The 25,139-nt window shown below is 49.7% G+C and overlaps 11 protein-coding genes across 11 annotated transcripts; 7 read left to right on the forward strand and 4 right to left on the reverse strand.

Moving 5' to 3' along the window:
• Positions 1-155: 155 nt before the first annotated feature.
• On the forward strand, positions 156-2,785 carry VFPPC_08185 (AAA family ATPase; the record flags this gene model as incomplete). Its single annotated transcript, XM_018286935.1, has 3 exons — positions 156-245; positions 334-2,446; positions 2,565-2,785. The coding sequence occupies 3 exons, from the start codon at positions 156-158 to the stop codon at positions 2,783-2,785; spliced, it is 2,424 nt and encodes an 807-aa protein (XP_018143740.1).
• A 427-nt stretch (positions 2,786-3,212) lies between these two features.
• Positions 3,213-3,698, reverse strand: VFPPC_08186 (ribosomal protein S17; the record flags this gene model as incomplete). Its single annotated transcript, XM_018286936.1, has 2 exons — positions 3,213-3,464; positions 3,564-3,698. 2 exons carry the CDS (start codon positions 3,696-3,698, stop codon positions 3,213-3,215), a joined length of 387 nt encoding a protein of 128 aa, XP_018143741.1.
• Positions 3,699-4,333: 635 nt separating this feature from the next.
• VFPPC_08187 (nucleolar essential protein 1) lies at positions 4,334-5,301 on the forward strand (the record flags this gene model as incomplete). The annotated part of the gene is made up of 3 exons (XM_018286937.1): positions 4,334-4,373; positions 4,494-4,762; positions 4,825-5,301. 3 exons carry the CDS (start codon positions 4,334-4,336, stop codon positions 5,299-5,301), a joined length of 786 nt encoding a protein of 261 aa, XP_018143742.1.
• A 1,447-nt stretch (positions 5,302-6,748) lies between these two features.
• On the forward strand, positions 6,749-8,473 carry VFPPC_08188 (hypothetical protein; the record flags this gene model as incomplete). The annotated part of the gene is made up of 1 exon (XM_018286938.1): positions 6,749-8,473. One exon carries the CDS (start codon positions 6,749-6,751, stop codon positions 8,471-8,473), a length of 1,725 nt encoding a protein of 574 aa, XP_018143743.1.
• Positions 8,474-9,379: 906 nt separating this feature from the next.
• VFPPC_08189 (cystathionine gamma-synthase) lies at positions 9,380-10,978 on the forward strand (the record flags this gene model as incomplete). Its single annotated transcript, XM_018286939.1, has 1 exon — positions 9,380-10,978. The coding sequence occupies one exon, from the start codon at positions 9,380-9,382 to the stop codon at positions 10,976-10,978; it is 1,599 nt and encodes a 532-aa protein (XP_018143744.1).
• Positions 10,979-11,467: 489 nt separating this feature from the next.
• On the reverse strand, positions 11,468-13,188 carry VFPPC_08190 (ring-14 protein; the record flags this gene model as incomplete). The annotated part of the gene is made up of 5 exons (XM_018286940.1): positions 11,468-11,610; positions 11,673-11,972; positions 12,036-12,737; positions 12,829-12,999; positions 13,146-13,188. 5 exons carry the CDS (start codon positions 13,186-13,188, stop codon positions 11,468-11,470), a joined length of 1,359 nt encoding a protein of 452 aa, XP_018143745.1.
• A 1,130-nt stretch (positions 13,189-14,318) lies between these two features.
• VFPPC_08191 (meiotically up-regulated protein) lies at positions 14,319-16,061 on the forward strand (the record flags this gene model as incomplete). The annotated part of the gene is made up of 3 exons (XM_018286941.1): positions 14,319-14,431; positions 14,489-15,884; positions 15,936-16,061. The coding sequence occupies 3 exons, from the start codon at positions 14,319-14,321 to the stop codon at positions 16,059-16,061; spliced, it is 1,635 nt and encodes a 544-aa protein (XP_018143746.1).
• Positions 16,062-16,295: 234 nt separating this feature from the next.
• VFPPC_14355 (cysteine protease ATG4) lies at positions 16,296-17,856 on the reverse strand (the record flags this gene model as incomplete). Its single annotated transcript, XM_018292124.1, has 4 exons — positions 16,296-16,692; positions 16,761-16,985; positions 17,041-17,209; positions 17,262-17,856. The coding sequence occupies 4 exons, from the start codon at positions 17,854-17,856 to the stop codon at positions 16,296-16,298; spliced, it is 1,386 nt and encodes a 461-aa protein (XP_018143747.1).
• A 904-nt stretch (positions 17,857-18,760) lies between these two features.
• VFPPC_08192 (G-patch domain-containing protein) lies at positions 18,761-20,740 on the forward strand (the record flags this gene model as incomplete). Its single annotated transcript, XM_018286942.1, has 3 exons — positions 18,761-18,887; positions 18,944-20,237; positions 20,293-20,740. The coding sequence occupies 3 exons, from the start codon at positions 18,761-18,763 to the stop codon at positions 20,738-20,740; spliced, it is 1,869 nt and encodes a 622-aa protein (XP_018143748.1).
• Positions 20,741-21,047: 307 nt separating this feature from the next.
• Positions 21,048-21,566, reverse strand: VFPPC_14356 (histone H2B; the record flags this gene model as incomplete). The annotated part of the gene is made up of 3 exons (XM_018292125.1): positions 21,048-21,226; positions 21,279-21,350; positions 21,404-21,566. The coding sequence occupies 3 exons, from the start codon at positions 21,564-21,566 to the stop codon at positions 21,048-21,050; spliced, it is 414 nt and encodes a 137-aa protein (XP_018143749.1).
• Positions 21,567-23,459: 1,893 nt separating this feature from the next.
• VFPPC_08193 (histone H2A) lies at positions 23,460-23,970 on the forward strand (the record flags this gene model as incomplete). Its single annotated transcript, XM_018286943.1, has 3 exons — positions 23,460-23,515; positions 23,570-23,862; positions 23,912-23,970. The coding sequence occupies 3 exons, from the start codon at positions 23,460-23,462 to the stop codon at positions 23,968-23,970; spliced, it is 408 nt and encodes a 135-aa protein (XP_018143750.1).
• Positions 23,971-25,139: the final 1,169 nt, after the last annotated feature.

The raw sequence follows: 25,139 nt of genomic DNA on the forward strand, positions 1-25,139 counted from the left end.
GCACTCGCCATTGCGAAAATAGTGCTTCAATTGGGAACTACCTAATTGACTGTCGAACCGCCTGCCGACCTCGTCTCACGAAGGCCAAAGAACACGCTACTGACCTGGCGGGCAACCCTCCATTCAGAAAGTAGAATGCCATCAAACCCAGTGCCATGTTGAGAAACAAAGTCTTCACGGCGCTGCAGAAGACCTATGATGACAGCTATCTGAGCTGCTCCACAGCCGTTTACTATGAAAGCCAGGTCCGTGGTCGGTGTTTTGTCATTCCCCGTCTCATTGGAAAGCGTAGCCCTTCTTCATTTCTATCGGCTAACCAGTGCTTTTCATCAGGGCGACGAGGTAGAGGCAATGCGACACTGGAGGCATGCGCTCGAACAAATTTACGAGCATCGAGCCACCAAAGCTATTCCAGGCTACGGACCTCAAACAGACACAGAAAAAGCATTGGTGGAGGCTTTGAACCAACTGGAACTGCAATGCAAAGAAAGGATAGATCTTCTTGAGGCGCTACGCGTTTCACGTCAAGAAGGCTTGTTGTTGCCATCAGACATCGGCTCATCCAAGTCTCCAACACTTGATGAGGACAACAATGCTGGACGTAGAGGTGCTATTGGGCAAGGCACTATCCCAGCCGTGACATACTCGGAACTCTCTCGTCCCACCCTTCCTAGCAGGCCAGCCCTCCCTCCTCGAAGTTCATCGGACCTAGCGGCTTTGTCGGTGTCTAATGGCAGTAGCCGCAATATTGAAGCTTGTGCAGAGCTTGCCACAAAGTCGAGATCACAGTCACCGAGTCCTGCAGCCAGGACGGATAAAACCATGAGGTCTAGCAGTCCCGAGAAGCACACTATGAGGACAACTCTCCGTTCTGGTAGGGCGAACGACAAACCGAACAAGCCAGCTCGTAAGTCCCCGAAGCCGGCAACGGAGGGATCAAGTAAAGCAGCGACACTTGCATGGAGCGCTCTTGGGTCGCGTGACCGACTTCTCAAGGTACCTTCGGATAGCGGTCCATCGACCTCCCATTCAAATGCTAGGCGTTCTTCAGACCAGACAAAGCCTGTCTCGTCACCCTTGCAGTGGGATAGCCACAGCCGACGGTTGGTGACACCACGAGATACAGAATATTCCCTCAATGGGTTTCAGACTACAAATTCAACCAGACATTCCGATGAATACCCACAACCCAGATCATCCGTACTATCTGTCTCTGCCGCTTCCAGTGCTCTAAATGCCTCCTCATACCAGGAGGCCTCATTCGCAGATCCAGCACCAAATCGCCCAGAACGCATGTCCCCAGCACGCGTCGCTGCAAGCACCCGCCAATCATCAAAAATATCGCCAGATGTGGTTGACGACAGCTCATTTCTTGTCGACGGCTCAGTGGTATCACCAGAGAAAAGGGACTTTTCAGATACTCCAATTAGACGCAAGGCCGTGGCTAAGAAACAGATGACATCGTCTCATCCATTTCAGAAGGGTCGAAATACAAAACACATATCTCATCGATGTCGGGACAAAGAACAGGCAATGAGCGACAGATCTAGCGAATCCGATGGGCCTGCGATGAGGTCTTTTCCAAAGCCTCGACAAGCGACGAGACGAGACCGTACAAACAAGTCCACTGCACAATCACAGTCAACTGACGAGACAGATTCGGAAAGCAATTCCACGGATATGGCTTGGAAGAAGAGGATGGTTAGCATTCTCAAGCATCTGCCACCGGGTGTCGATGAAGGGGCTGCGAAGCAAATTCTGAATGATGTCATTGTACAAGGGGATGAGGTACACTGGGGTGACATTGCTGGGCTGGAGATTGCCAAAAATGCTCTTAGAGAAACCGTTGTCTACCCATTCCTTCGACCAGATTTGTTCATGGGATTGCGCGAGCCCGCCAGGGGCATGCTTTTATTTGGGCCACCAGGAACAGGCAAGACCATGCTGGCACGAGCCGTGGCAACAGAGTCAAAGTCCACCTTTTTTTCAATTTCAGCCAGCAGCTTGACCAGCAAGTATCTTGGAGAGTCGGAGAAACTAGTCCGTGCATTATTCGGCCTGGCGAGAACTCTTGCGCCCAGCATCATTTTTGTCGACGAGATCGATTCTCTCCTATCTCAAAGATCCGGATCGGGCGAACACGAGGCAACAAGACGAATCAAGACCGAATTCTTGATACAGTGGAGCGACTTACAGCGGGCAGCTGCCGGAAGAGAAGCGACAGAGAAGGATAGAGAGCGCGGGGATGCGAACAGAGTTCTTGTTCTTGCTGCCACCAACTTACCTTGGGCGATTGATGAAGCAGCTAGGCGTAGATTTGTACGACGGCAGTATATTCCACTTCCCGAACCACATACTAGAGAAACACAGCTACGAACGCTACTTGGACAACAAAAGCATGGCCTTTCAGAGTCAGACATCGAGAGACTAGTTGGGTTGACAGATGGTAAGTTGGATGTGAGGAGTCTTTACCTTCTACCCTGATCACAATTATTCTTTGCCTGTTGGAGGATGTCGAGAAAGATAAGCTAATGGCTGGTGCTATTGTCACAACATCCTTGTAGGGTTCTCAGGTTCAGATATTACGGCTTTGGCAAAGGACGCCGCAATGGGGCCGCTTCGGTCACTTGGAGAAGCGTTGCTTCACATGACTATGGACGACATCCGGCCCATCCTACTGGTGGACTTTGAAGCAAGTCTCAGGACTATTCGACCAAGCGTTAGCAAAGCCGGGTTGAAGGAGTATGAAGAATGGGCCAGGGAATTCGGCGAGAGAGGCGGCTAGAGACGTATTCCAGAACTAAAAACATGCGGTCAGCAAACTAATATTGGATAATTACTTATTCTAGCTAATCTGACACCATTATGAATCCACCCCAAATCAAACCGAACGTGACCAGGAGTACATGGAACCCATTCAAGACGCCGAATATAATGCAGATTTCTTGTTTTACAAAGCCGTGCAGACCTGTCTATGTCATACCGGCAGCCTATGCAAGTTGCTGTGTAGATACAGTCGTTTCGCTTGCATGTCGATCACATGTCCCAATTGAAGCTTCTTTCCTCCACCAGTGCAAACAACACGGTCGCATAAGCAAATCCAAGCCTGCGATATTCCGGCTTGCATGAAATACCCATGGAAGCAATGTTGGTGCCGCCAATGAGTTTGTTGTATAAAACCTTTCGAAGATACTCGTTCCTCCTGCCACTCTTTAGTTCCTCGCTGTCAGTGACCTTCGTTCGAGTTTCGCAGCCTTCTTCGCCTCTCGATCTGCTATCCGCTCCTCAAGCGTTGGGACAGGTGGTCGCTCATTTATAGGGGCACCAAATGGTGCGATAATATGCTTCACAACATGTCGTTTATGCCGCGAAGTTGGCCACCCAGGGACGATGGATACGACGTCTCCTGTTCGCAGCGATGAGTTGGGATCGTGCACAAGATATTGTTTGGGGTCAGGAAACCACTAATATGACTGTTAGTAGTCAAATCGACGGTCAGGCGTGTGGCAAAATTGAATAGGTTCACAGCGTGAGGCCTTAACTGTAGTTGAAATTTCTCTCACCTTGTTCACAACTTTGTTCCACTTCTGGCCGCCTACGCGAACTTTGACAGTCTTTTGCATTAGTCCGGCAGACACGACCACGCCGTGAAGTTCATTAGTCACACGACGTGCGGCTTTAGCAACCTGGGACGACATTTTGACGGCTCCTGGGAAGTGGTGACTTGCGTAGTTATGGTGTTGCGCTCCAACGCTGTGCACAACGGCGTGGTCCCTGGTACGAATAAGTGCCTGGTAGATATTTCGTCGGTGTGTAAGGTGGTCAGGATGTCCGATGGTTGAGCACAGCAGTTGGTTGCTTTGTCGCCTGGAAACAAAAGCCAATTCCTTTGGTCCTGAGATGCGCCTGAGCCAATTCTGTCAATGTCCCATGCGGATTTTGCCGTGTCACCCAGGACGATTGATTGTGCTCACCGCTTGCCCAAAAGCTTGTGAGAGCATATTATGTAAGATTTCGAGCCGAACACAGGCAGTGCACGTGTGGCTTGGTGCCATCGCCCTGAACAAGCGGGGACCTAGGCGCCTGGACTGTCCTCTTCAACCAGGCCCGTTCGGTGGGGAGGTGACAAAAAGATTCTCTGCAGAACCTGCCGTCTGCCATGCCACGACGACACACCTGAAGGACCCGTGGCCAGAAAATACTGTCAAGTACAGCAATTCTCCTGTGTGCAGAGTCGAATTACAAGCGGCTGCAAAGTGAGCCCAGAGTTCTCCAATATCCATCACCACTCCCCGCGTTAACAGCGACATCACGACAAAGTCGTCTACGAACAATGTCATCACCAGATCGTCGCACTGGGGTGAAGCGACCAAGTAAGACAGTCCCTATAACAGTGCTCGTTTCTCTCCTCGTATATTTTCTTCTCACGCCTCCATCCATTTATCTTTTCGCCAGACACAGTGCTAACTTCACTTTGTTTCCTGGCTACACAGGAACGCAGTCTTTACCTCCTCCGGCGCTTCCTCAATTGGTCGCGGAGCAACATACTGCCATTCCACCAACAGATAAAGACTCTCAGCGACTGATTGTTGTGCTATCAAATGCCAGCCTCGAGACTTATAAGGCTGCCCATGGGAGCAGCAGTAGAACCGGCGTTCATCGTGAGGACAAGTATTCATTGCTTAATAGCGACGAGCATATTGGTGTCATGCGCAAGATGAACCGTGATATCAGTGATGCTCGCCCAGACATCACACACCAGGTCACATCATTCCCTTTGATGAAGATAGGTTCTCTGTTGAGTATGCTGACTATTTTGCACAGTGTCTCTTGACTTTACTAGATTCACCAATCAACAAGGCCGGCAAACTGCAGATCTACATTCATACAGCAAAGGGCGTCTTGATTGAAGTATCTCCTTCGGTCCGAATCCCTAGAACCTTCAAGCGATTTGCTGGTCTCATGGTTCAACTACTTCACCGCTTGTCAATTCGGTCTACGAACTCGAACGAGAAATTGCTTCGCGTGATTCAGAACCCAATCACTGACCACTTGCCCCCAAATTGTCGCAAAGTGACCCTTAGCTTTGATGCTCCCCTAGTGCGCGTCCGGGAGTACATGGAAACAATTGGTCCCAAGGAGAGCATCTGCGTGTTTGTAGGGGCCATGGCAAAGGGTTCTGACACATTTGCCGACTCGATCGTGGATGAGAAAATATCCATTAGCAACTACTCACTGTCTGCCAGTGTGGCTTGCAGCAAATTTTGTCACGCAGCCGAGGATGTGTGGGATGTTCTTTGAACATACAATTTATCCTGCAATAACGAGAGCAGGACTGGGCCTTTTGAGAATTTACAAGATGGCCAAGGCGAAGGCCTGGATGGTCGTCCTGCACCGATACAACATCGCCGCACGGACTGACACTCCGGCAGACGCTTGGGTCGCCTGGGCTTGGCGCTGTCGCTTGTTTTTACAACCAAAACACGGATGCGTTCAATGGACAGGTCCAAGCCGCTTTCAACGTCTTGAAAGGAGCAGGATATTCTTGCCTTACTTTATCTTGTCCTTGTGGGTGACAGACCCCTCCTCAAGCAGGTCGAGGAAAGTTGGGAAAATGACACGTCATTGTATGATGGGGGTAGGAAATCATCTGACCGCTCCCCTATCGTTAAGATTTCCATGATCTCAGCAAAGTTCAGACACCTGCCTCCACCCGCCAGGGGGAACAACAAATAATTGACCCTCCGGGGCGCTTGCGGAACTTGTCTGGTGTCACTCACGCCTTTGTGGAGAGGTCCTTGGAGGCTGGTGTTTTCTCGCCTCATAAATCACTATTATAGCATATAAAATTAAATCATATTATCAATCAAGGGCATGCGTGGATCTTTGCAAGTCCAAATCAACTATTCCGCCTTTCTTGACCTTAAGATCTAGACCGAATATTTCCAGCTCACCCGGCGCTGCTGGTCTTTCAGTCTGTGCCAAGCAAGCGCCAGTTCCAGACAACGCTTAATCTCCTCAAGGTGAAATGTACATGTATGCAACGCAGCAGAAATAGCGCAATGCCAGACCGCTTTTCTACCTACAGTACCTAGGTAGTCAACCAACATTGAATGCTGCCAGACCTTTCAGAGAAGTAGCCACTGGCTCCGCCAGCACTGGAGCACATTTGGCAATGGCCATGGAAGTTCTGATGTTCTCAGTCTCATGGTATCACATTTTGCAAGCCATCGTTCACGTCAACGTTGTATTTGACAAATTGGACCGTGGGCACCAAAGCTATTTTACCATAACCAAAAAGCCTGGCAAGTCTGGCCAACGGGAACAAAAGCTTGACAGGAGATGGCAGTGGCTACACATACAACCCATGTTCTGGATACCTACCTACATGGGTAGGTACTCATCAAGCGGGCCTCTGCCCTACACACAGGCAGCATCATTCGGGCCGCCATACATGAGATGCGTTTGAGCATGTCCGGAAAGCCATCGTGCGATGCCCGAGTACAATTACAATTGGGTCCTCACACGGCGGGATTGGTAGATACCACGGTATCGGGCTGTACGTTGTGTCTATACAAAGTACCTACTTAGCTTGGTACATGGCCTCGATTCTCTGCAGCGCAACTCGTTGCCCTCTTGCAGTTGGCGTCAAGTACCCTTCACCAGCACTCTCTCACGTACTTTACTGCTCTCCTGCTTTTTGTCTTCGTCTATCTCCTTTATAGCCAAAGCAACAATCGTGTTCAGTATGGTGTTGCCTTTTGTCGAAGTATCTCATCTGCCATCGGCTACGTCGTTCTTCGCATCCATCCTCCAGCCCCTTGGACTTGTGTATGTCAGTTCAGACAATACATCACATTCAACACGTTCAACCCAGCAGTCAGTGTTGTTTGGCACGCCGGGCCGTCCAATACTCGAAATTCGCCAAGCCACGTCACAGGAAGCCGTAAACGGAGCATCACGTCTTGTATTCGCCGCCCCAACTAGATCTGCAGTGGCCAGCTTCCGCCGCCGTGGGGCACAAGCAAATCCATTACACTCGCCGCAGTATCAAGGTGTTATCGATGTTGATGAGCTGTCCGTAAATGGTATTGACAGGGCCACGGTCACTGACATGGATGGTAACAAAATCGAGGCCGTGTATGATAACCCTGGGCCTTTGGAAGTCACAAGAGGACCCAAAACGGGGACTCGTCAGCAACCTTGGGCAGGTGAAGTTGCCCGCGTTTTGGAGTGGAACCAAGGTCCCAGTATGAGTATGTCTTCGACAGGTTCTGGGGTATTGGCCCAGTCTAGATATAACAAAGGGCAATCGCCTCCTATAAGGTTCAACGAAAAGGTCCATCGTTTGGGGCAGGATCCTTCGCAGGCCATCTTAGAACGTGATGGCGCTGCTTTACCATCTTCCCAGCCCACGAACAAGCAAATCGGGGGTCTTGGAAACGCGTCCACTGCAATCAGCACGTCTACGGTCTTTGGGACACTTCTGGGCTTTGCCGCCGGGGCTATTATGACTTATGGTGTGGTTTCCAGAGACACGGGTGAATCATCGCATCATCCATCCAGCAGTCCACTTCCTCCGCTGGGGCGTGTCATATCAGAGCAGGAAAATTTGGCAAAGGCCGGCAAGGGACACGAAGAGTCCAGTTCTACGCTCGATGATTGTCCTAGGAAGGTAATCACCTCCCAGCACGACCTCCAGAACCGAGGTTCATCTGGCCGACTTTTGCTGGAACATGAAATTCGAGCCATGCGTGCACCGATGACAAGACAGCCGTCTGGGGGCGGTTTATCTCGAGTAAGACTGCCAGCGTCGTGTGGTCTTACGGGCCGTGGTTTGGCTAAGGCGAGCGTATCATCCGATATTGGACGTCAACGCCATGAACCAGCCAACCCTTGCAACCGCGCAAGTGACATGTTTGTCAGCGATGTGGAAATTGCAGCAGCAATTGCCAGTGACCATGTTGCTCCAAGCCATACGACCCGAAAGACCCAACGAAGCATAGCTTCAACTGCAGTGCCCTCGAGTGAACCACGAACATTGCCAATATCACAGTTGCAAGTACCTTTGGGGGTTTCATCGCCGTTGCCAACGGCGATGTTCGATTCTGATCGGGAGACCTATGTGTCTGCTCGGACTCATGGGTCCTTTGCCTCCTTTGGTCAAGCAATGCAGCATGCCAACTCTAACCCAACAACATTCGAGCTTTTCGGGGCCGGCCTGGGGGGGCCATTATCTTCAGGTCGTGATCTGGAGCATCGGAGTGCTGTTCGGAGTTGTATCTCTGCCAGACGGGCTCCTTTGCCAAGGAGTACTGTCAGCAGCTATGCATCTGCTAGGGATGTGCCTCTGCCAGCCAGTCGAGTGGGGTTAAGTCATGCTAGCTGGACAGGCGACAGCGACAACATCGCGCCCAGCGACAGCATCAGTTGTGTTGGGCGAGATAGGAGACAAGAAGACATTTGCGGGTGAGTTTTTGGATCATTTGACTGAGGGCCTTGTTCATTTTCATATGTTGTAATCTCCTTTCGCGTGTACCTGGCTATACCTGTACAAGTCTGTTCGTGGGAGTATTCAACCTCATCACCAAGTTGCAATAGTTCATACCCAGCTGCCCTGGCAGATATACATTCCGCCCAAGTAGCATGCATATATATACCTAGACGCTTATTGAATGATGCTAGCAGTGAGAAGCAAACAATGGAACAGAGGATATACACAGACACGTGGAATACTCATTTAAAAAGGGCGAGTGTATCTAACCTATAGGGTAGCCAATTAGATGACGAAATACAGGGACTGTTGCTTTGATGATGAGGTTCCGATAATCGGCCATCCCCCACCATCTGTGAAGTCTAGTGCACCAGTGTTGTCACAACCCACACAAAAAGGGCCAGGGGATGTTCAACCAAAACAAAACATTTTGAGTGACCAGCCTCTAGGACGCGGGATGCATCGAAAACCCCAGAGTGTATACACACGGACAAATCAGAACACCTGCGAGGACAAGACTAGTGTTGGTAGTTCTTAAGCCATGCCACTTCTCCCACTTGGGGAGTCCATTCCCCAAGACACAGCCCACGTAAGTACCACCAATATAACAACTCGATACCGAGAGACAGAGGCGGGCTAAATCAGAGCGAATAGGCAGTGAGCGTGTCTCTGCCCACATGGAAATCCAACGTCGGTTACGAAGAAGGAGAGGAATGGGTCGTAGAGAAAATGGCGACAGGGTATCCTAGGTACAAGCCAACCATATCTACAGTTTCGCTGTGTCTTGACTGACGTGGTGGTGAAATTAGGTTTTTTATACACAAAAGCATACAGTCGTTCGCGTCGGACATAGTTTTCGCCCATGGCTTACCGGGTCACAAGGCAATGTTGTTCCCTACCCGGGCGTCTGCCCATCGGTGCATCAGCTTCGTCTTGCGTTCACAGTCAAACCTCCTCGAGAAATTGAGCACTGTCGAGCTTACGTTGGATACATCGAAAATGCTCTCACCTCTACTCAAGAAACTTGCCCCCACAGTTGTCGCTGTACTGTTACCTGAAGCAGCATTCCCGCTTGCCAAACAGTATTGGCAACACACTGGAGACGGCATTTCTAGTCGACGGGCCGAGTTCTGTCACGACCTGCTGAAAGATGGGCTGTTCAGGCGTACCGACTTGAATGAAACCCTCTGTGAGGCATCAACAAGGGCCAACCGAGCACCAAAACGATATCAACGTGACAGGGTCAACACTGATTCAAAAGACGCTTTGGGCCACGGGGTTCCGGCACCAGATAACACTGAAGAATCGCAAGAGAGCTCGCGCTTTCTAGAAGAACGATTTGGGAGGAACTTAGATCTCTCCCTCGTGGAGCGTGCAAAATCCGCCATCCGAAGACGAATCGCTGGATGTATCGGGCAAGACATCGACGTGCTCTGTGATACACTGCCTAGCATGGCTTCAAACTCCCGTGGCCTGCGAGATTTGCATGAAGATGATGTGTATTTGTTTCCAGCCGGAATGAATGCAATTTTCAATGCACACAGGGCCCTTCTCTCCGCCAGAGGCCAAATGAAAAGCGTGAACTTCGGATTTCCCTACGTTGACACACTGAAAATATTGCAAAAATTTGGCCCCGGGTGCGAGTTCTTTGGTCATGCCTCGTCCTCTGACCTAGACAAATTTGAGGCGCTACTGAAGGACGGCCATCGTTTTCTGGCACTGTTTTGCGAGTTTCCAGGAAACCCTCTTTTGATATCCCCCGACCTCAAAAGAATTCGTCGGCTGGCCGATGAATACGATTTTGCAGTCGTTGTAGACGAAACTATCGGGACTTTTGCAAATGTCAATGTTCTCCCAGCTGCCGATATTGTTGTCAGTAGCCTAACAAAGATATTCTCAGGAGACTCCAACGTGATGGGAGGAAGTGCCATTCTGAATCCGAGCAGTAGATACTACGGACAAGTCAAAAAGGCGATGAGCGACATATATGAGGATACGTACTGGCCGGAGGATGCAGTGTTCATGGAAAGAAACAGTCGAGACTTTTTGAACAGGGTGGATCGAATAAACGCCAACGCGGAAGCTATATGTGCTACACTAAAAAAGCACTCAAGCGTCAGGGATGTATTTTATCCAAAATATAACCCGTCTAAGCACCATTACGACGAGTACAGGATACCGAATAGAGGGTATGGTGGTCTGCTCTCTATTGTCTTCCATTCTAGGCAGCAGGCAGAAGCATTCTACGACTCCATGGAAATTGCCAAAGGGCCGAGCCTCGGAACTAATTTCACGTTGTGTAGCCCATACGTTCTACTAGCGCACTATCAAGAACTTCCATGGGCAGCTGAATTTGGTGTCGCCGAGGATTTGGTTCGCATCAGTGTGGGCTTGGAAGATACGGCGATACTCCAAAACACCTTTCACAGAGCATTAGGAGCTACTGAAACACTGCCAAAGACCGATCAGGGCTGTAGTACATAGTCTGATCCAAAGGGAGTTTCGTCTTGAGGTATTTGATTGTTGAGTGTGGACATCACTATTCACATGACAAAACAAACCCAGGCTTCCACTGATGTAGACTGGAAGAAAAGAGGAGAGACATAACCTAATCTGGAAATGCAATGCTTTCATAAACTGTCACCCGAGATCAGAATCCGAATTTGGGAACCTGCGCTCCGGCCTTTTCCCACAGAAGAATGATTAATTTAACACTCGGCACCCATTTCGTATTCAACAATAGAAGCTTGCCAGGCAACTGGTATATTGAGAACTGTTTGTGATGACGGGTTGCAGAAGGGAGTCTATTGACTAGTTAGTGACCCTCTCTACGCATGTACGGACGCGTGATACCGCCAAGTTGGGATCCCGCAGAGTTGGTTCGAGACGAAAACAGCGATATGAAGTTGAGTATGATGTGCACGTATATATTAAATATTATCTTGGGTTATTAACTGTATGCTTGTGTTGTTGCTACATGACTATGCAGTCATGATGTGTGTAGCCTGGACCGTAATCCTCAATACCACGTTCTATCTCGTTCGCTCGTTGCTTCTCCCTCACTTCTTTGGCAAAATACCTCTTCATGTACTTCTCTAGCACCCGGTCGAGATTATCTTTGCGGTCAAGTAAGATCAGCAAGCACCCTCTTGTAAGATAAGACTAGCGCATCTCTTACCTGCGGACGCGTTCATGACAACATCTGCGCGACAGAGCGGGCAGTGTCTCTCGTTTCTACGCTGAATTTTGACCACACATCGTATGCAAAACACATGCTGGCAATCAAGTCGCACTGGACGGTATGCCACGGAAAAGCATACCGGACACAAATAATCATTCAGCTGGGGTACCACAGTGACCAGCTCTTGGGACATTTGAGCACAAATATCTTTGGCAATGTCTCTTGAGAGAAGGCCCTCAGCTTGTATGGCGGACCGAAATGTTTGCGAGACGCCGAGTGATGTTCTCTTGTCGAATTCTAACAGGATATTCAGCACTAAGGTCTCCATTGAAATGACTTCACTTGCACTGAGGCACCTACTCTTCAAGATTTTGGTAACAGCGAGTTTGTTAAGTTCCTGGAATTGAAGATTCTTCAACAAATTCAAGTTCAGATTAACAAATCTTGAGAACGCCGTTCGACTTTCGCGAAGCTTGAAGTCCCTTGCTAGACTGCCCTTTTCAACCTCGGCCTGAAACCACTGTAGCTGCTTCAGCGCCTTTTGACCAGACCTTGAGCCATGATCTCTTTCATGAGTACTGAAGAACACTTCCGCATCCAGGTACAACTCGAATATGCGCCGCCAACGAGCGAGGTCGCTCTTGGAGAATCGACTGGTGCGGCATACTAGTGAAAGCTCCTTGCCAAGCTCTGCTACTTCTGAAGTCATCTTCCCCTCTTCCTCTACCTGTAGAGCATCTAATCTGTTCACGTCGTTCTGAAGCGTATCGAAAAACTCGGCATCAAAGACCAAGGGGACCTCAACTGTCTCGCCAGTGTTGGCATCGGCTCCAGTGGCTTGGCGCCATATGTCGTGGCCATTGAGTGATCCATCATTTACTTGGGCAGGTTGCGCATCGGCAGGGCTGTCGGTGGTACATGTATGGTTTGATCGAATTTCTGCAGCAACTCGCTCAAAAAAGATTCGTGAAGTGGGTGTCAAAGACGCATCCACGGCGACACCGCCTTGCATGTGAACATAGACGGTAAGCTTAGGACGGACGAGATTTGAATCGGTCGCAGCTATGGTTGGAAATCAACGTCAGCACGACCGTCTCCCTTTTGCATAGTTTCCCGAAAGGGCACATCCTCGCCGTGGTACGGGTAGATGTACCTTTTAAATTGTATTGCAGAGCGACAGGAGATGTTGTGTTTTTCGGGTCGAGCAGCGCACGAAGAGTCTCTGGATCAAGGCCAAGGTCTTGCAACTCCCGTTGTACCTTCTTGAGACATTTCTTCAGCTGGCCGTAGGGTATGGCCTTGTTGACCCAGTGCGGTGGGAAATCTAATAAACGAAGAAAATAAAATCAAAATGCGTCAGTGCGCCTGTTTTGCCTGAGCTTGAAACCAAGTCAAATTCGGACTGTCTGTCTGTGCTGCCAGTCGCGGGAAGAAGAATGTCATCACTAAATACGATGAGCGCTGACGCACCTTGGCTGGCTAGAGTTTCCTTAAAGTCGCGAGCGAACTTCATGTTGGCGCACCTCTGTCACAGGCAGGCGCAGGAGAGTCGGCCGTGAAAGCGAGAGTGGTGTCTGCATCACCGACTGCAAAGAGTCTGGTGGGCTCGGGTAGGGGAAATATGACAAGTATTTCAACGGTCTGGCACCGGTGTCTCTGGTTGAGCGAAAGTTTTCGTTTGGAGATCTAACTTCTAGTACTCCTGGCTGGTCACTACGGGACGCCGACGCCACCCGCCTCGCGCTGCACCTCATCATCAATGTCTACAAACGTTCGAGGACGACGCCACCTGGAACGAAAAGAAATGCTGAGCTTGGTCAGCCATTGGTAGATCCGACCACATATCACTGGGCCACAAGCTCGTCCAATTTGGGGGTGCTGATATTGATTCGCAATGTTGAACAATGAGTTTCATGTGCGATCTTGAAGGGTCTTGGTCTGTCTGGTCTACACAAAAGACTTGACCGTCACTGCGGGCGAAAGGGCGCTAGGTGTCAAGTACGTACCATGCTGGTCGGCATTGCGGTCAATTTCGATTTCTCACCAGACAGCAGGCTCCAGGTCCATCAACAACCAGACAAACAGACATGTGCTGCCCCTGTGCCAGTATCGGAGGTCGCCCAACGAGTGACTAGACTCTTCCCACTACTGCCCACATGCACTCAGCCATTTCAGACCAGCATGACATGAGGTGCTCCACCAGACTACCAGACTCCAATTCGCCCACATCACACATGCAACGTTGAAACAGACCTGTCTTGACTCAACTTTGTTACTTCCACAGAGCCTGGAGCAGGACAACCTTCGCTTTCAAGGGGGCAGCTCCCTAAAATTGGCTCGCCATCCTGACACCATTGTGTGGCCATATACTTAATACAAGTCTCTAGGGCACATGGTTGGTCGCATGTACGAGAAGGTCGCTCAAAACCTCTTCTGCCTGGCATACACATGTCCATTTTTCACACCGCCGATGTCAGACATTAATCGCCAAACTCTCAGCATTTTGTTGTGAGGACAGTTGTTAGAAGCCTCACAGCTTAAACGCAATATTCGTAACGTCCGACGGTGGTGGAACCTCTACCTACCAACCTACTTTGGTACATAGCCATCTGTTTCATCCAACTAAGCCTTGACGACACGATTATGGGCGCGCATCAGTCTGTACCCGGCTCCGAAAATAGAGGTGCAACGACAGCCCCTGCCAAAACCTGCTACTACGAACTTATAGGGACTGAGACAAATGCGACGGATCTTGAGTGCGTGCAACCTTCCTGCATGCGCGATTTGAAAACATAATTGACTTTGTTTTTCAGAATAAAAAAAGCATATCGTAAAAAGGCCCTCGAGTTGCATCCGGACCGCAACCTGGGCGATATAGAAGAGGCGACAAGAAAGTTCGCAGAGATACAAGCAGCGTACGAAGTTCTATCTGATCCTCAGGAGCGGGCTTGGTATGATTCGCATCGTGATGCTATCCTGGCTGGAAAAGACGACCTAGGGGAGGATATCGAGCCAACCACCTTTCACAATGTTCGACTTACTACCACGGAAGAAATATTTAGCTTGATACGCCGATTCAATGCGACAATACCATTTAGTGACGAGTCCACAGGTTTCTATGGCGTCTGTCGGGAAACGTTTGAACACCTGGCTCTCGAGGAGGAAACTGCTTCAGACATGGCGCGCCTAGATTGCCCCGATTATCCAAGCTTCGGGTTTTTAGAGGACGACTATGATACTGTTGTGAAGCAATTTTATGCTTCATGGTCAGGCTTTTCGACTAGAAAATCATTTTCATGGAAGGATAAATACCGTTTGTCTGATGCTCCCGATCGACGTGTTCGTCGCCTAATGGAAAAGGAGAACAAAAAAATCCGAGACGACGCTGTTCGTGAGTTTAACGACGCTGTTCGATTTCTGGTGACTTTTGTTCGCAAACGTGACCCCAGATATCTTCCAAATTCGCAGACCGATGCTGAGCGGCAACAACAACTGCGTGATGCAGCGGCGGCGCAAGCTGCTCGATCGCGTGCTGCCAACCGACAAAAGTCCGAATCATACGAGACTCCACATTGGTCGCAACCGCAAGAGGATCATGTACAGGATGACTTATTTTCGGAAGTTGAAGAAGAATCAGAAATCGAGATTTTGGAGTGTGTTGTATGCAACAAATCTTTCAAAAGCGACAAGCAACTTGAGGCCCACGAGCGGAGTAAAAAGCATACAAAAGCTGTCCAGCAGTTGCGTAAGGAAATGAGGAAAGAGGCAGTTCATCTTGATTTAGACATGGATCCAGTCCAGGACCGGATCCAGTATCGGCATGTCGACGCTCCCGTGGCTACCGAGCCATTTGACGGTCCCAGCACTGAGGATGCCTCCTTACATTCGACGGAGAGTCAGCCATCGAAATGCCAGTCTGAAGATGACATAGCCCATGAACAACCTCAATCCGAACAATCAAGTTCGCCGAGTGGCCAGGAATTTGATGAATATGCTCCGAGAGACGAGGTGGAACGGCGCCTGAGCTCCACAACACCCGAATTGTATGGTGCGCGTAGTGCAACCAACGATGCTCGAGACCATCTAGCTGTGTCAGCTCAGGATATCCGACCTAGCCAAGAATCTGTGGACACTCCAAAGAAAATTGGAAAAGCCAAAGCCAAACGTCAAAGAAAGGCAGCGCGGGGGCTAGCTGAGGATGAGACTCAGGTAAGTACTTCGAGAGTGATTGATTTAAGTCCAAATCTGATAGGATCACAGCAACACTGTGCCGTCTGCAATCAAGGATTTCCATCCCGGTCAAAACTTTTCGATCACATTCGCGACGAAAATCACGCCGTGATGAAGCCCGAGCTAAACAGCAAAAACAGGAGGAAAAAAGGGTGAATGGGTGCGAGTACGACTAGCTCCAAACTCGATAAAAGTGAATAGCCGCCTGTTCTTTGATACTCCATTGCATGGTTTGATATGGGCGCAGCACGGATTGCCCTTTCCATCCTGGACTCCAATTCGCAACATGTTACTACAAAAGTTTATAATGTAAAATCTTAAGCTTAGGCGCATCCTAGGTGGAACATTACCCGATGCAAGCATGAGCGTAGTCGATATGGCCATGCACACTCATATAATGAGAGCCTCATCGTCATTATTCTCGTCATCATCACTCAAAGGTTCCACCTCGTCTATGGCAGACCTTCCACTGGTGTCTCGCATCTCGTTTGCAGGGTGGCAGTCAGCCACGTGAATTATAGATTTTCCCTGCACGTGTTTGACGCATCTCGTCCACTCAATCCAATCGTCTTCACTTTGAATTAAAAACCCAATTAACATGCTTGGATCCATTTCTCGAACATGGATGCGCCTTAATCGTGACGTGTGGCATGAATCCAGTTCTTCCTGTGCATACAAGGTTGTATCAGAGTAGTACGGAAGCGCCTTTCGAGTATGGTGAGGGTCCAAGTAAAAGAGGAAATGGCCCTGAGCTCCGACGAAGTAATGGGACGAGGAAGGACGGCCACTATTCATCATTCAGAATTGGTGTTCGGCAAAGAGGTAATACAGCCAAAAGCCCACGAGTCAACTTACCCAGCTATGCCGACGGACTGCGGCATCTGCAAGGAAGCTACCAGCGCCTCCCAATATACAGGTGTAACTTTATCGATTCCAAGCCTCGTCCCAACCAGAATTAGAGTTGGATGGAAAAGCACCCCATCTGGTTTTGCGATCTTCATGAAGCTGTCCTCGTAGACATCTGGGCCGTCACCAGTCGAGTAGATTCTTAAATCCTGCTCACGGGAGTTTACTAGTTCTCTAATCCAGAATGAGTTAGCCATCTTCCCTCTATGAAGGCTAGGTGAACGCCTACTGAATGCAACGAGCGGTTGCCGAAGGACCAAACCACTCTCCAGGGTATTTACCACAGGACCTTTCGCCATGACGTACGAAATTATGAATTGAGTATGGCGCTTGAGGGTCATCGGCAAACATTGCAAGTAGGCGCCGCTCGTGATCTGGCAGCATGCCTCGACGCCAGCCTATCGACCAAGTCAGACAATTTCGTAAGCAAGATTTCTCATCGTTCCTTACCTCTTCCCAGGTCCAGAAACGACATGGCATTAGCAAGAAGGCTTTGCCCTGAACGAATCATGCATCCCCAGCCACTGTCAGATGTAAAGCCGCTCTGGTCCACAAGTTGGCTTTTTATTCGCATGGACAGTGATAAGGCCGATGAGGCTTTGGGATCCGTCGACTTCGGAATAACTTCAAAATTTGACCGGTAAGTCATCCAAAACCGTGCCTCAAAATCATCCAAGAAGGCGATCGGCCATCCGGTACCTTCAGGGCTTTGTTCCCCATAAGCTAGGGATGATGAGAAGCTCTCGGGGAACGGATCCAGTGGGACTCCCAAAGTAGTCTCGTTTGTGGTTGATGCATCTACGGGGGTTTCTTCCGAAGATGTTAACGAAACAGTTTCTTTCGTGGCAAGCGACTGAATACTCTGCTCTGCATGCCGCACGTTCGTGACTTGGTCATGGCCGTCCTTTGCGGTTAGAGAATAGGCGCGGCCAAGACACCACACAGGCTGGTCTAATTCTCGATCGTTGACAGGCTCGGGATCCCAAAACAGTTGAACAATACGCCGATATTTCCCAAGATCGACATTGGCAATGGCAGATTCCATGATGATGGTTTCTTCCGTTAGTCGCGGAGGCTGCGGTGGACGTAAGTAGTGAGGGTGTAGTGGATGATGGCAACCCCAAAGCACTGGTTCACAACAGCTGTGAACGTAATTGGCAAGCTTTTGGGGTCAATGTACTTGGTGTAAAATCACCACCCAAGGGATGAGACCAGGTTGGGCTATTCCGAGGCAGGATAAAGTGGCAACCAGTGAGCCGGAGCTGAGGCGATATCGGGGTTTCCTGAGACTTGACACAACCACGAGGGCCAGGTTCCTCTGCCCCCTAAATGTGCGGGAGAAGAACGGACTGAATAAGAGGCAAGTCTCAAGAATCCCTAGATAGGTTGGCCCTCGACGCAGGTCGTGGCCTTGAGCGATGAACCAGCACCACCAAGCCGATCAGGCCTTTAGTAGTGGATGGGTGCGAAGGAAGGTCAAAGAAAAGAGCAACGAGCTAGGATGGAATGAAGTGTGACTAAGAAGAGTTTTTGTGCAATATGCTCTATGTTGCGAAACTGGTCTTTTAATTTGGGCACAAGTCAGACAGACTGGTGACTTGCCTGGAAGGACATGGACCTTTGGTTGTGCTGACCAGCTATGATCACCTCAACACATGACGTTGGTGTTGGTGTCCGAGCTGGGGGGTGCCCATACCATCAAGATCAGTGGGGCTGACAAACGAGGCACAAGTCGGGTTGGTCCCATGCCACCTGGCAGCCTGGCGGCGCATTCAATGTTATGCAGAGGTTTTGGAAGCCGCCACATCACCATTTGGCAGTTGTTTCTGACCCACACTAACTCATGTTCCTCTCTGTCACAATCTTTATCAAAGACATCACATTAATAGTTTTCCGGCCAGAGTCATAAATGTCGGACAACAATTGCCGTGCCAGTTAAAAAGAGCAACATGGGCCGTTCAAAAAAAGCAAGACGACCGTCAAGAGGGGGCAAGAATTTCTCAACAAGAACGGACAAAGCCCAAGCCCAGTCAGGATTTCCAGGCAACAGTTGCCGAAAGCCGCCAGCCTCTGCAGGTATATTTACTCCTGCATGTCCGAACATATTACAGTTTCTAACAGCGCTCGTATAGCCGCATTGACATTGGTGGAGGAGGCTTGGCGGACCTCGGTGCAAGATCACACCTTTTGGAACGAGCAAGCCAAGCTACGAGATCATCCAGTGAATTTCATAAGTGCTGGACAAAGCCAACCGTTGAAAGAAATATTGAGTGCAGTACAGTCCAATGGCCCGAGCAAGATACAGTCGACACCAGAAGTACCAAGACCCAGACAATATGCTACGACTGATGGTCATATCGATCCTGTTAAGGAATTGGATGAAAATCTAGTCCGGAATGATGCTGACAAGATGCTTCCGGCTTTCTATTTTGACGAATTGGGGCGTATGGCAACTGACAGCACTCTTTACGAGCAAGACAAGGCAGAAAGGCGACCCTCTTCGACGAACAGTGGCTCCAGTGATGAGATAATTCTATTCCGAGGTCGAAATCCGCAGAATGGACCAGCTTTAAAAATAAAAGACTCGCATCAAATCAACGAACATCACAACGTTAGCGAGGCTCAGCACCAGTCCTCAAGCACAAGGCATGACTGCGCTTCCACACAGCGACGTTCGCCTCAGACCTTGAAGCCCAGGGGAAAGAAGAGGCAAGGGTGGGACCAAACAAGTGACGAAGACATAGTGGCTGATTACATCAACAACATGCGGGAAAATGGGGAACTAGAGTGTCTTGTCAGCCAAATTGGGTACAGCCATCGAGACCTTGGCGGAGCTGATACTGAAGTTGATTTTGGTGACTCTGACACAGAAGTCAAGAGCAACAGAACTCGAGACTTCCCAAGAACAGCAAGCAATGAGGCGTCGCAAGGGCCATTAGTTGATCAAGGTTCTCTTGAGTATTCTGCGGATCAAACGGCTGCTTTAAAAGACGAGGACGCTCTAGTTAAACTCATCGCTGCTCAAGACTTGAGCTCCAGTTCTGCCGTCGGAACTGACACGCAGGCGTCAGACTCTGACTGCTCTGACGGTCGGATTTCAAGGAGATACGACGCTATGAAACAAGATGAGTACGACTTTATGGACTGGAGTTTTGCGGGCAGACGACGAAACAGGAGGAAAGAACCTCCCCATCTGATGTCCTTTGACCACTGCGATTCCGATCTGGACATACAGCTTAAGTTGGCATGGAAGAACAACCGAATTAAAAAGGCAGAGCGTAAGAAACAACGAGAAGAGCTCCGTGCATTGGGCATGCTCCGGAAAAACGCCAGGCCGGACGACCTCAGAACGAAGTATCCGTCGGGCATGACTATAGAGCAAGTCGGAGACGAGCTCCGGTCTTTTCTGCAAAATGAAGACCAAGTGTAAGTTTCTCCTAGCATGTACCACAATCAGAGCTAATCAAGCATCTACTCTCAGCCTGTCGTTTCCACCCATGGATGTTCATGCCCGAAAAGTGGTTCATGAGCTAGCCAACAGGTTCAACATTAAATCCAAATCAACTGGTAAAGCCGATCATCGTTGTCCCACGCTATACCGTACAGTCAGAACACTGCCGTACGCAGAATCACGATTTGAGCACGCCGTGAACCGAATCCAACGCCGCTTTCTACCGAGGCTAGACGCTAGGGGTAAACGAAACGCCAAGCCCCTGACACCGCGGGGACCAGGATACGCTGCAGCCAGCTACAACGAAGGGGAAATTGTCGGAGCAGCAGCACCCGAATTGGGCATTGACAACCGTGGGAGAGCTATGTTGGAGAAGATGGGTTGGAGTCGGGGTACGGCCCTCGGTAGTGGTGACAACAAAGGCATATTGCAACCTGTGGCTCATATGATGAAAAGATCCAAAGCCGGACTCGGATAGAGCGCTGGTGTATGTCGATCCAAATACCCACAAATCACAAACCAAATCACCCAAAGATTAAATATATCATGTGCACGAATTCATTGTCTCGAGACCCTATCCTCGATATTTATTGTACAACCGCGAACCCCATTGACCGTGTGAAGACATTGCCCCCATAAAGCAAAACCATCCGTAACGCATTAAGAAATCCCAAAGTCGGGGCATGTTTTGCCCATAGGATCTCAATCATGACACCCAAATGCCACGCATAAAAAAACAACCAAGATTGAATGACCCAAAAACAAGCAACACCCAAATCACGAACTTATTTCGTGGACGAGGAATACTTGGTGACGGCCTTGGTACCTTCAGAGACAGCGTGCTTGGCAAGTTCACCGGGCAAAATAAGACGAACAGACGTCTGAATCTCTCGGGAAGAAATGGTGGACTTCTTGTTGTAGGCTGCAAGCTTGGATGCCTCGGTAGCAACGCGCTCGAAAATGTCTGACCGGGAATTAGATCTTGCATGTACATCGAGGACTGTCGTCTCACTCACCGTTGACAAACGAGTTCAAAATAGACATGGCACGGTTGGAAATACCAGTGTCAGGGTGGACCTGCTTCAGAACTACAACTATTGTCAGTCCAAAGAAACTTTCTGATCGCACCGGCGCACCATACCTTTGTAGATGTAAGAGCTGTAGGTCTCCTTGCGGGTCTTGGAGCGCTTCTTCTTGTCACCAGAAGCCGCGGTCTTCTTGCCGGCATCCTTCTTCTCGGGAGCCTTGCTGGCAGTAGCAGGTGCCTTGGAGGCGGGCTTCTTGTCGGCGGCTTTGGGGGGCATTTTTGCGATTGATTCTGTTCAAAAAGGACAAGTAGAATTCACTTAATGCAATGTGCTTGCGTGAGAATGGTCGAAGGCGCGGGTTAGACAGCAGGTGGTGATGAAAGTTGGAGGCGGAGGATGAAAGGTTGGGGGGTGGGCTGGGCTTTTGTAGCTGGACGCGAAGCCGCAAGTGTGGGTTACTGATTGCTATGGATGGTGGTGGAGGGTGCTGGGAGGGAGCGCGCCAATGTCGCGCGTGTTTTTTGGATCCTTGGTTGACTGATCTCGTCCAGCCCACTGGGAAGGAGGTGGGGCAAAATGGCAGCCTTCTTGAGGTTCGTGCATTGGCACGCAAAGCCATCTCTCGTCCAGTCACATTGCGGCGTGCGTCCCCAATAGTGGACAGCTACAAGCTGATGCAGGGCCCCAATCACAGCATAATGGTTGCCTTACCTAATCCCGACAGAATCTTCTCTGATTGGTGCCCACCACATTCTTTTCATTCGACCTTAGAGCTTCTGATGCATTGTTATTTTTTCGTGTTTCTTATTTTCTGAAGTCAGCGGCCGAATACTACCAATTTTCTGATTGGTCCCCAACCCTTGTTGATACAGGAAGCTGGCACAACCAGCTAGAAAACAACAGTGCGTGACATGGAGTACAGGAGGAACACTGCTCTGGTAGACAAGCCAAACTCAGTCAATCGCAGACATGCTCTGATCATACTCGCGCTGCGTACTTAGTGTCATAATACACAGGATGCAACTCCGACCAAGCTGACTCTGCGCCAAGAAGAGCTAGTTCCGCAACCCATAGTATCAACGTGAAGACCCGTAAGGAATAAAGTCGTTGAAGCCATGGAGCCCGCTGAACAAGCTGCGTGGTGTACAAAAATGTAATTGAGGCCATGTCATTCTACACCCTACTCATCGCCCGAAGCAATTACACATGAGGTGAGCTCTCATTCTGAAGGTCAAGGAACAGGACTACGTTTGTATGCAAATTTTACGGGCGGGTGCAAGTAACACAATTGCACCAGCAATTGCACTACCGCTGGTTTGCATATTGGGGGAGCAATATGCACACTCACCATGTAGTAGATATCTCATCCTAGAGCAGACAGCTAACCGTTCAATATTATTCAACACATGTACATACTAACCAAGGCAGCCACTCTAACGTCATATATCCCCAGCTCTTGTGCCTTGCGGAATATTGCACGATGATGAATGTATTCTACGACACCGGGACAGTCTAAATTTACCGCCAAGGGCAATTAGCTGACGTGGAAAGGACGTTGCTCGTGCCCGTATAAGCACCTACTTACTAGGTACCTACTAGGTAGGCAGTAAGGAAGTATCCGCTACGGTTACTAAAAAGGAGCCCAGTGTCTGCAGAGCGGGCGTAGTGCCAGAGCTGCATTGCAGAAATCAAAAACTTTGATACCAGTACGTACCGACAATGGTTGGCCTGATCAACGGCATCCAGAACTCATACCAGGCACTGTCACGCAAACAGGAAGGGTGGGGAACAAACAGTCTGGTAGTCAATATGACATGGACCTGCCCAGAGTGTTGCCTGCCTACGACGTATGATATGAGGTACGAGGTACCCAGGAAGGAGGCGCCTTGGCCATTTCGCTGTGATTGTTTTTCGTTGACACGCTTATTTTCCAAACCAGGACTAGCGCGGTTTGGGCGTGGCCTTCTGGCCGGGGGTGGTGGGTGATCCAGGATCACGTCTTCCACGCGCCGAAAAGTACTTAACCTCTACGCCCCCCGCCAAAGCGCACTTCTCTCGTTCTGAATCTTGCAATTATCATCATCGCATCCTGCACGCCTGTCTGCTTGTTGCATCTCTCTCATTCACGACACAGTTTCACTTTTCACCCAACTCCCAAACGTATCCAAAATGACTGGCGGCGGCAAATCTGGCGGCAAAGCCTCTGGCTCCAAGAACGCGCAATCGTAAGTATGGTTCGAAAGCACATGAATTGGTTGGTTTGCTGACATGGCATCAAGGCGTTCCTCTAAGGCCGGTTTGGCATTCCCTGTTGGTCGTGTTCACCGTCTTCTTCGAAAGGGTAACTACGCTCAGCGTGTTGGTGCTGGTGCTCCCGTCTATCTGGCTGCCGTCCTCGAATATCTCGCTGCCGAAATTCTTGAGCTGGCCGGTAACGCTGCCCGCGACAACAAGAAGACCCGTATCATTCCTCGTCACTTGCAGTTGGCTATCCGAAACGATGAGGAGTTGAATAAGCTGTTGGGTCATGTTACCATTGCCCAGGGTGGTGTTCTGCCCAATATCCACCAGAGTGAGTTGTATCAGTCCATTTTTCGAGTCCTTGTTGCTGACTATCTAAGACCTCTTGCCGAAGAAGACTGGCAGCAAGAGTGGCAAGAACGCGAGCCAGGAGCTGTAAATTGTGTGTTGGAATTTGTTTTCTTGCGATGGTTGGTTTGGGCTGCAATGACAAAGGGGTCACGGTTCAGGGTTCACGGTTATTTGCTTCTTCTTTTTTACGCGCACGGGTTGTACAATAATCCCACGGCTATGGTCATGAATGAGAACAATTTCTAAAGCATATCACTTTTACTCGCGGTGTTTTTCTAGTTTGTGATCTCGGGCATGGTGCGGTGGTTCGTATGGTATGCCACTTGACATTTTCCTGTGTTTTCAATCGTACATTCTAATTCCTTCGATTACCGGGCTTGACTCTGGTGCGCTTGGATATATCACAGGGGGCATGGATGTAATGTCGCCAAAAGTCTAGTGGTTTTCGTTCTATTTGATATAGAGCTATATATACATATCTTTGTCCGGCACCTCGATGTAGCCCGTGTGTTGTAACCATACCCTGTGCTTAGTGTCGATTCACGGGGTGTGGCGGTGCTGTAAATCAGTGTGTCAGTTAACATGGTATGGCTTTCGGCCGTTTCGAGCTACTGTGTGATGAACTCACCATCTAGGATAGGCGACGGAAGGTTTCGTTCATACTTGGAACCTGGTCGTGAGGGTTAGATTGCTACTTAATGTACAGTTCGGGATTCTGTGGTATTATACCTCCAGGTGCTGTTGGTGGGATGTACGGGTCTGGGTGTTTCCATGCGTCAAGCAACTTCTCTGTCTCTGATAGCAGAGCCTGTATTCAATCGTAAGTTTGTGCCCTGGCATTTTGGTCATTCTCTTTCGTGCCTACCCTTTGCTGCCTGGGGTCGGTGACGTTGCGATTTGCCTCGAATAGGGAACGGATGTATATGGCCTGGCCGCGCCAAAGCTGACGCTGGACAGCCCAGTCCAGGGAAAGCTTGAGGGAGCGCCGATAGAGCGAGCTACACCGATGTGCCATTAGCTTCTTATCCTGGATGATGAGGACTCCTTTTTTCCCCGTTTGTGTGTTTTTGGGTTTGAATATCTTACAGGGCAGCCCGTCGTGACGCCATGACGAGTCCGATGGTTCTGTTGTCTGAGTTCTTCTAAATTCTCGCGGGCCTGCAGTTCCGCGACGTACAGCCAGTGTGCACGGGTGACGAATTATTTACCGACCAATTGATCTGCTGGGGTCGGTCTCGTACATCTGGGATCGTATAC

The sequence above is a fragment of the Pochonia chlamydosporia genome, chromosome 4, assembly GCF_001653235.2.
Source record: "Pochonia chlamydosporia 170 chromosome 4, whole genome shotgun sequence".
Classification (NCBI taxonomy): Eukaryota; Fungi; Ascomycota; class Sordariomycetes; order Hypocreales; family Clavicipitaceae; genus Pochonia; species Pochonia chlamydosporia.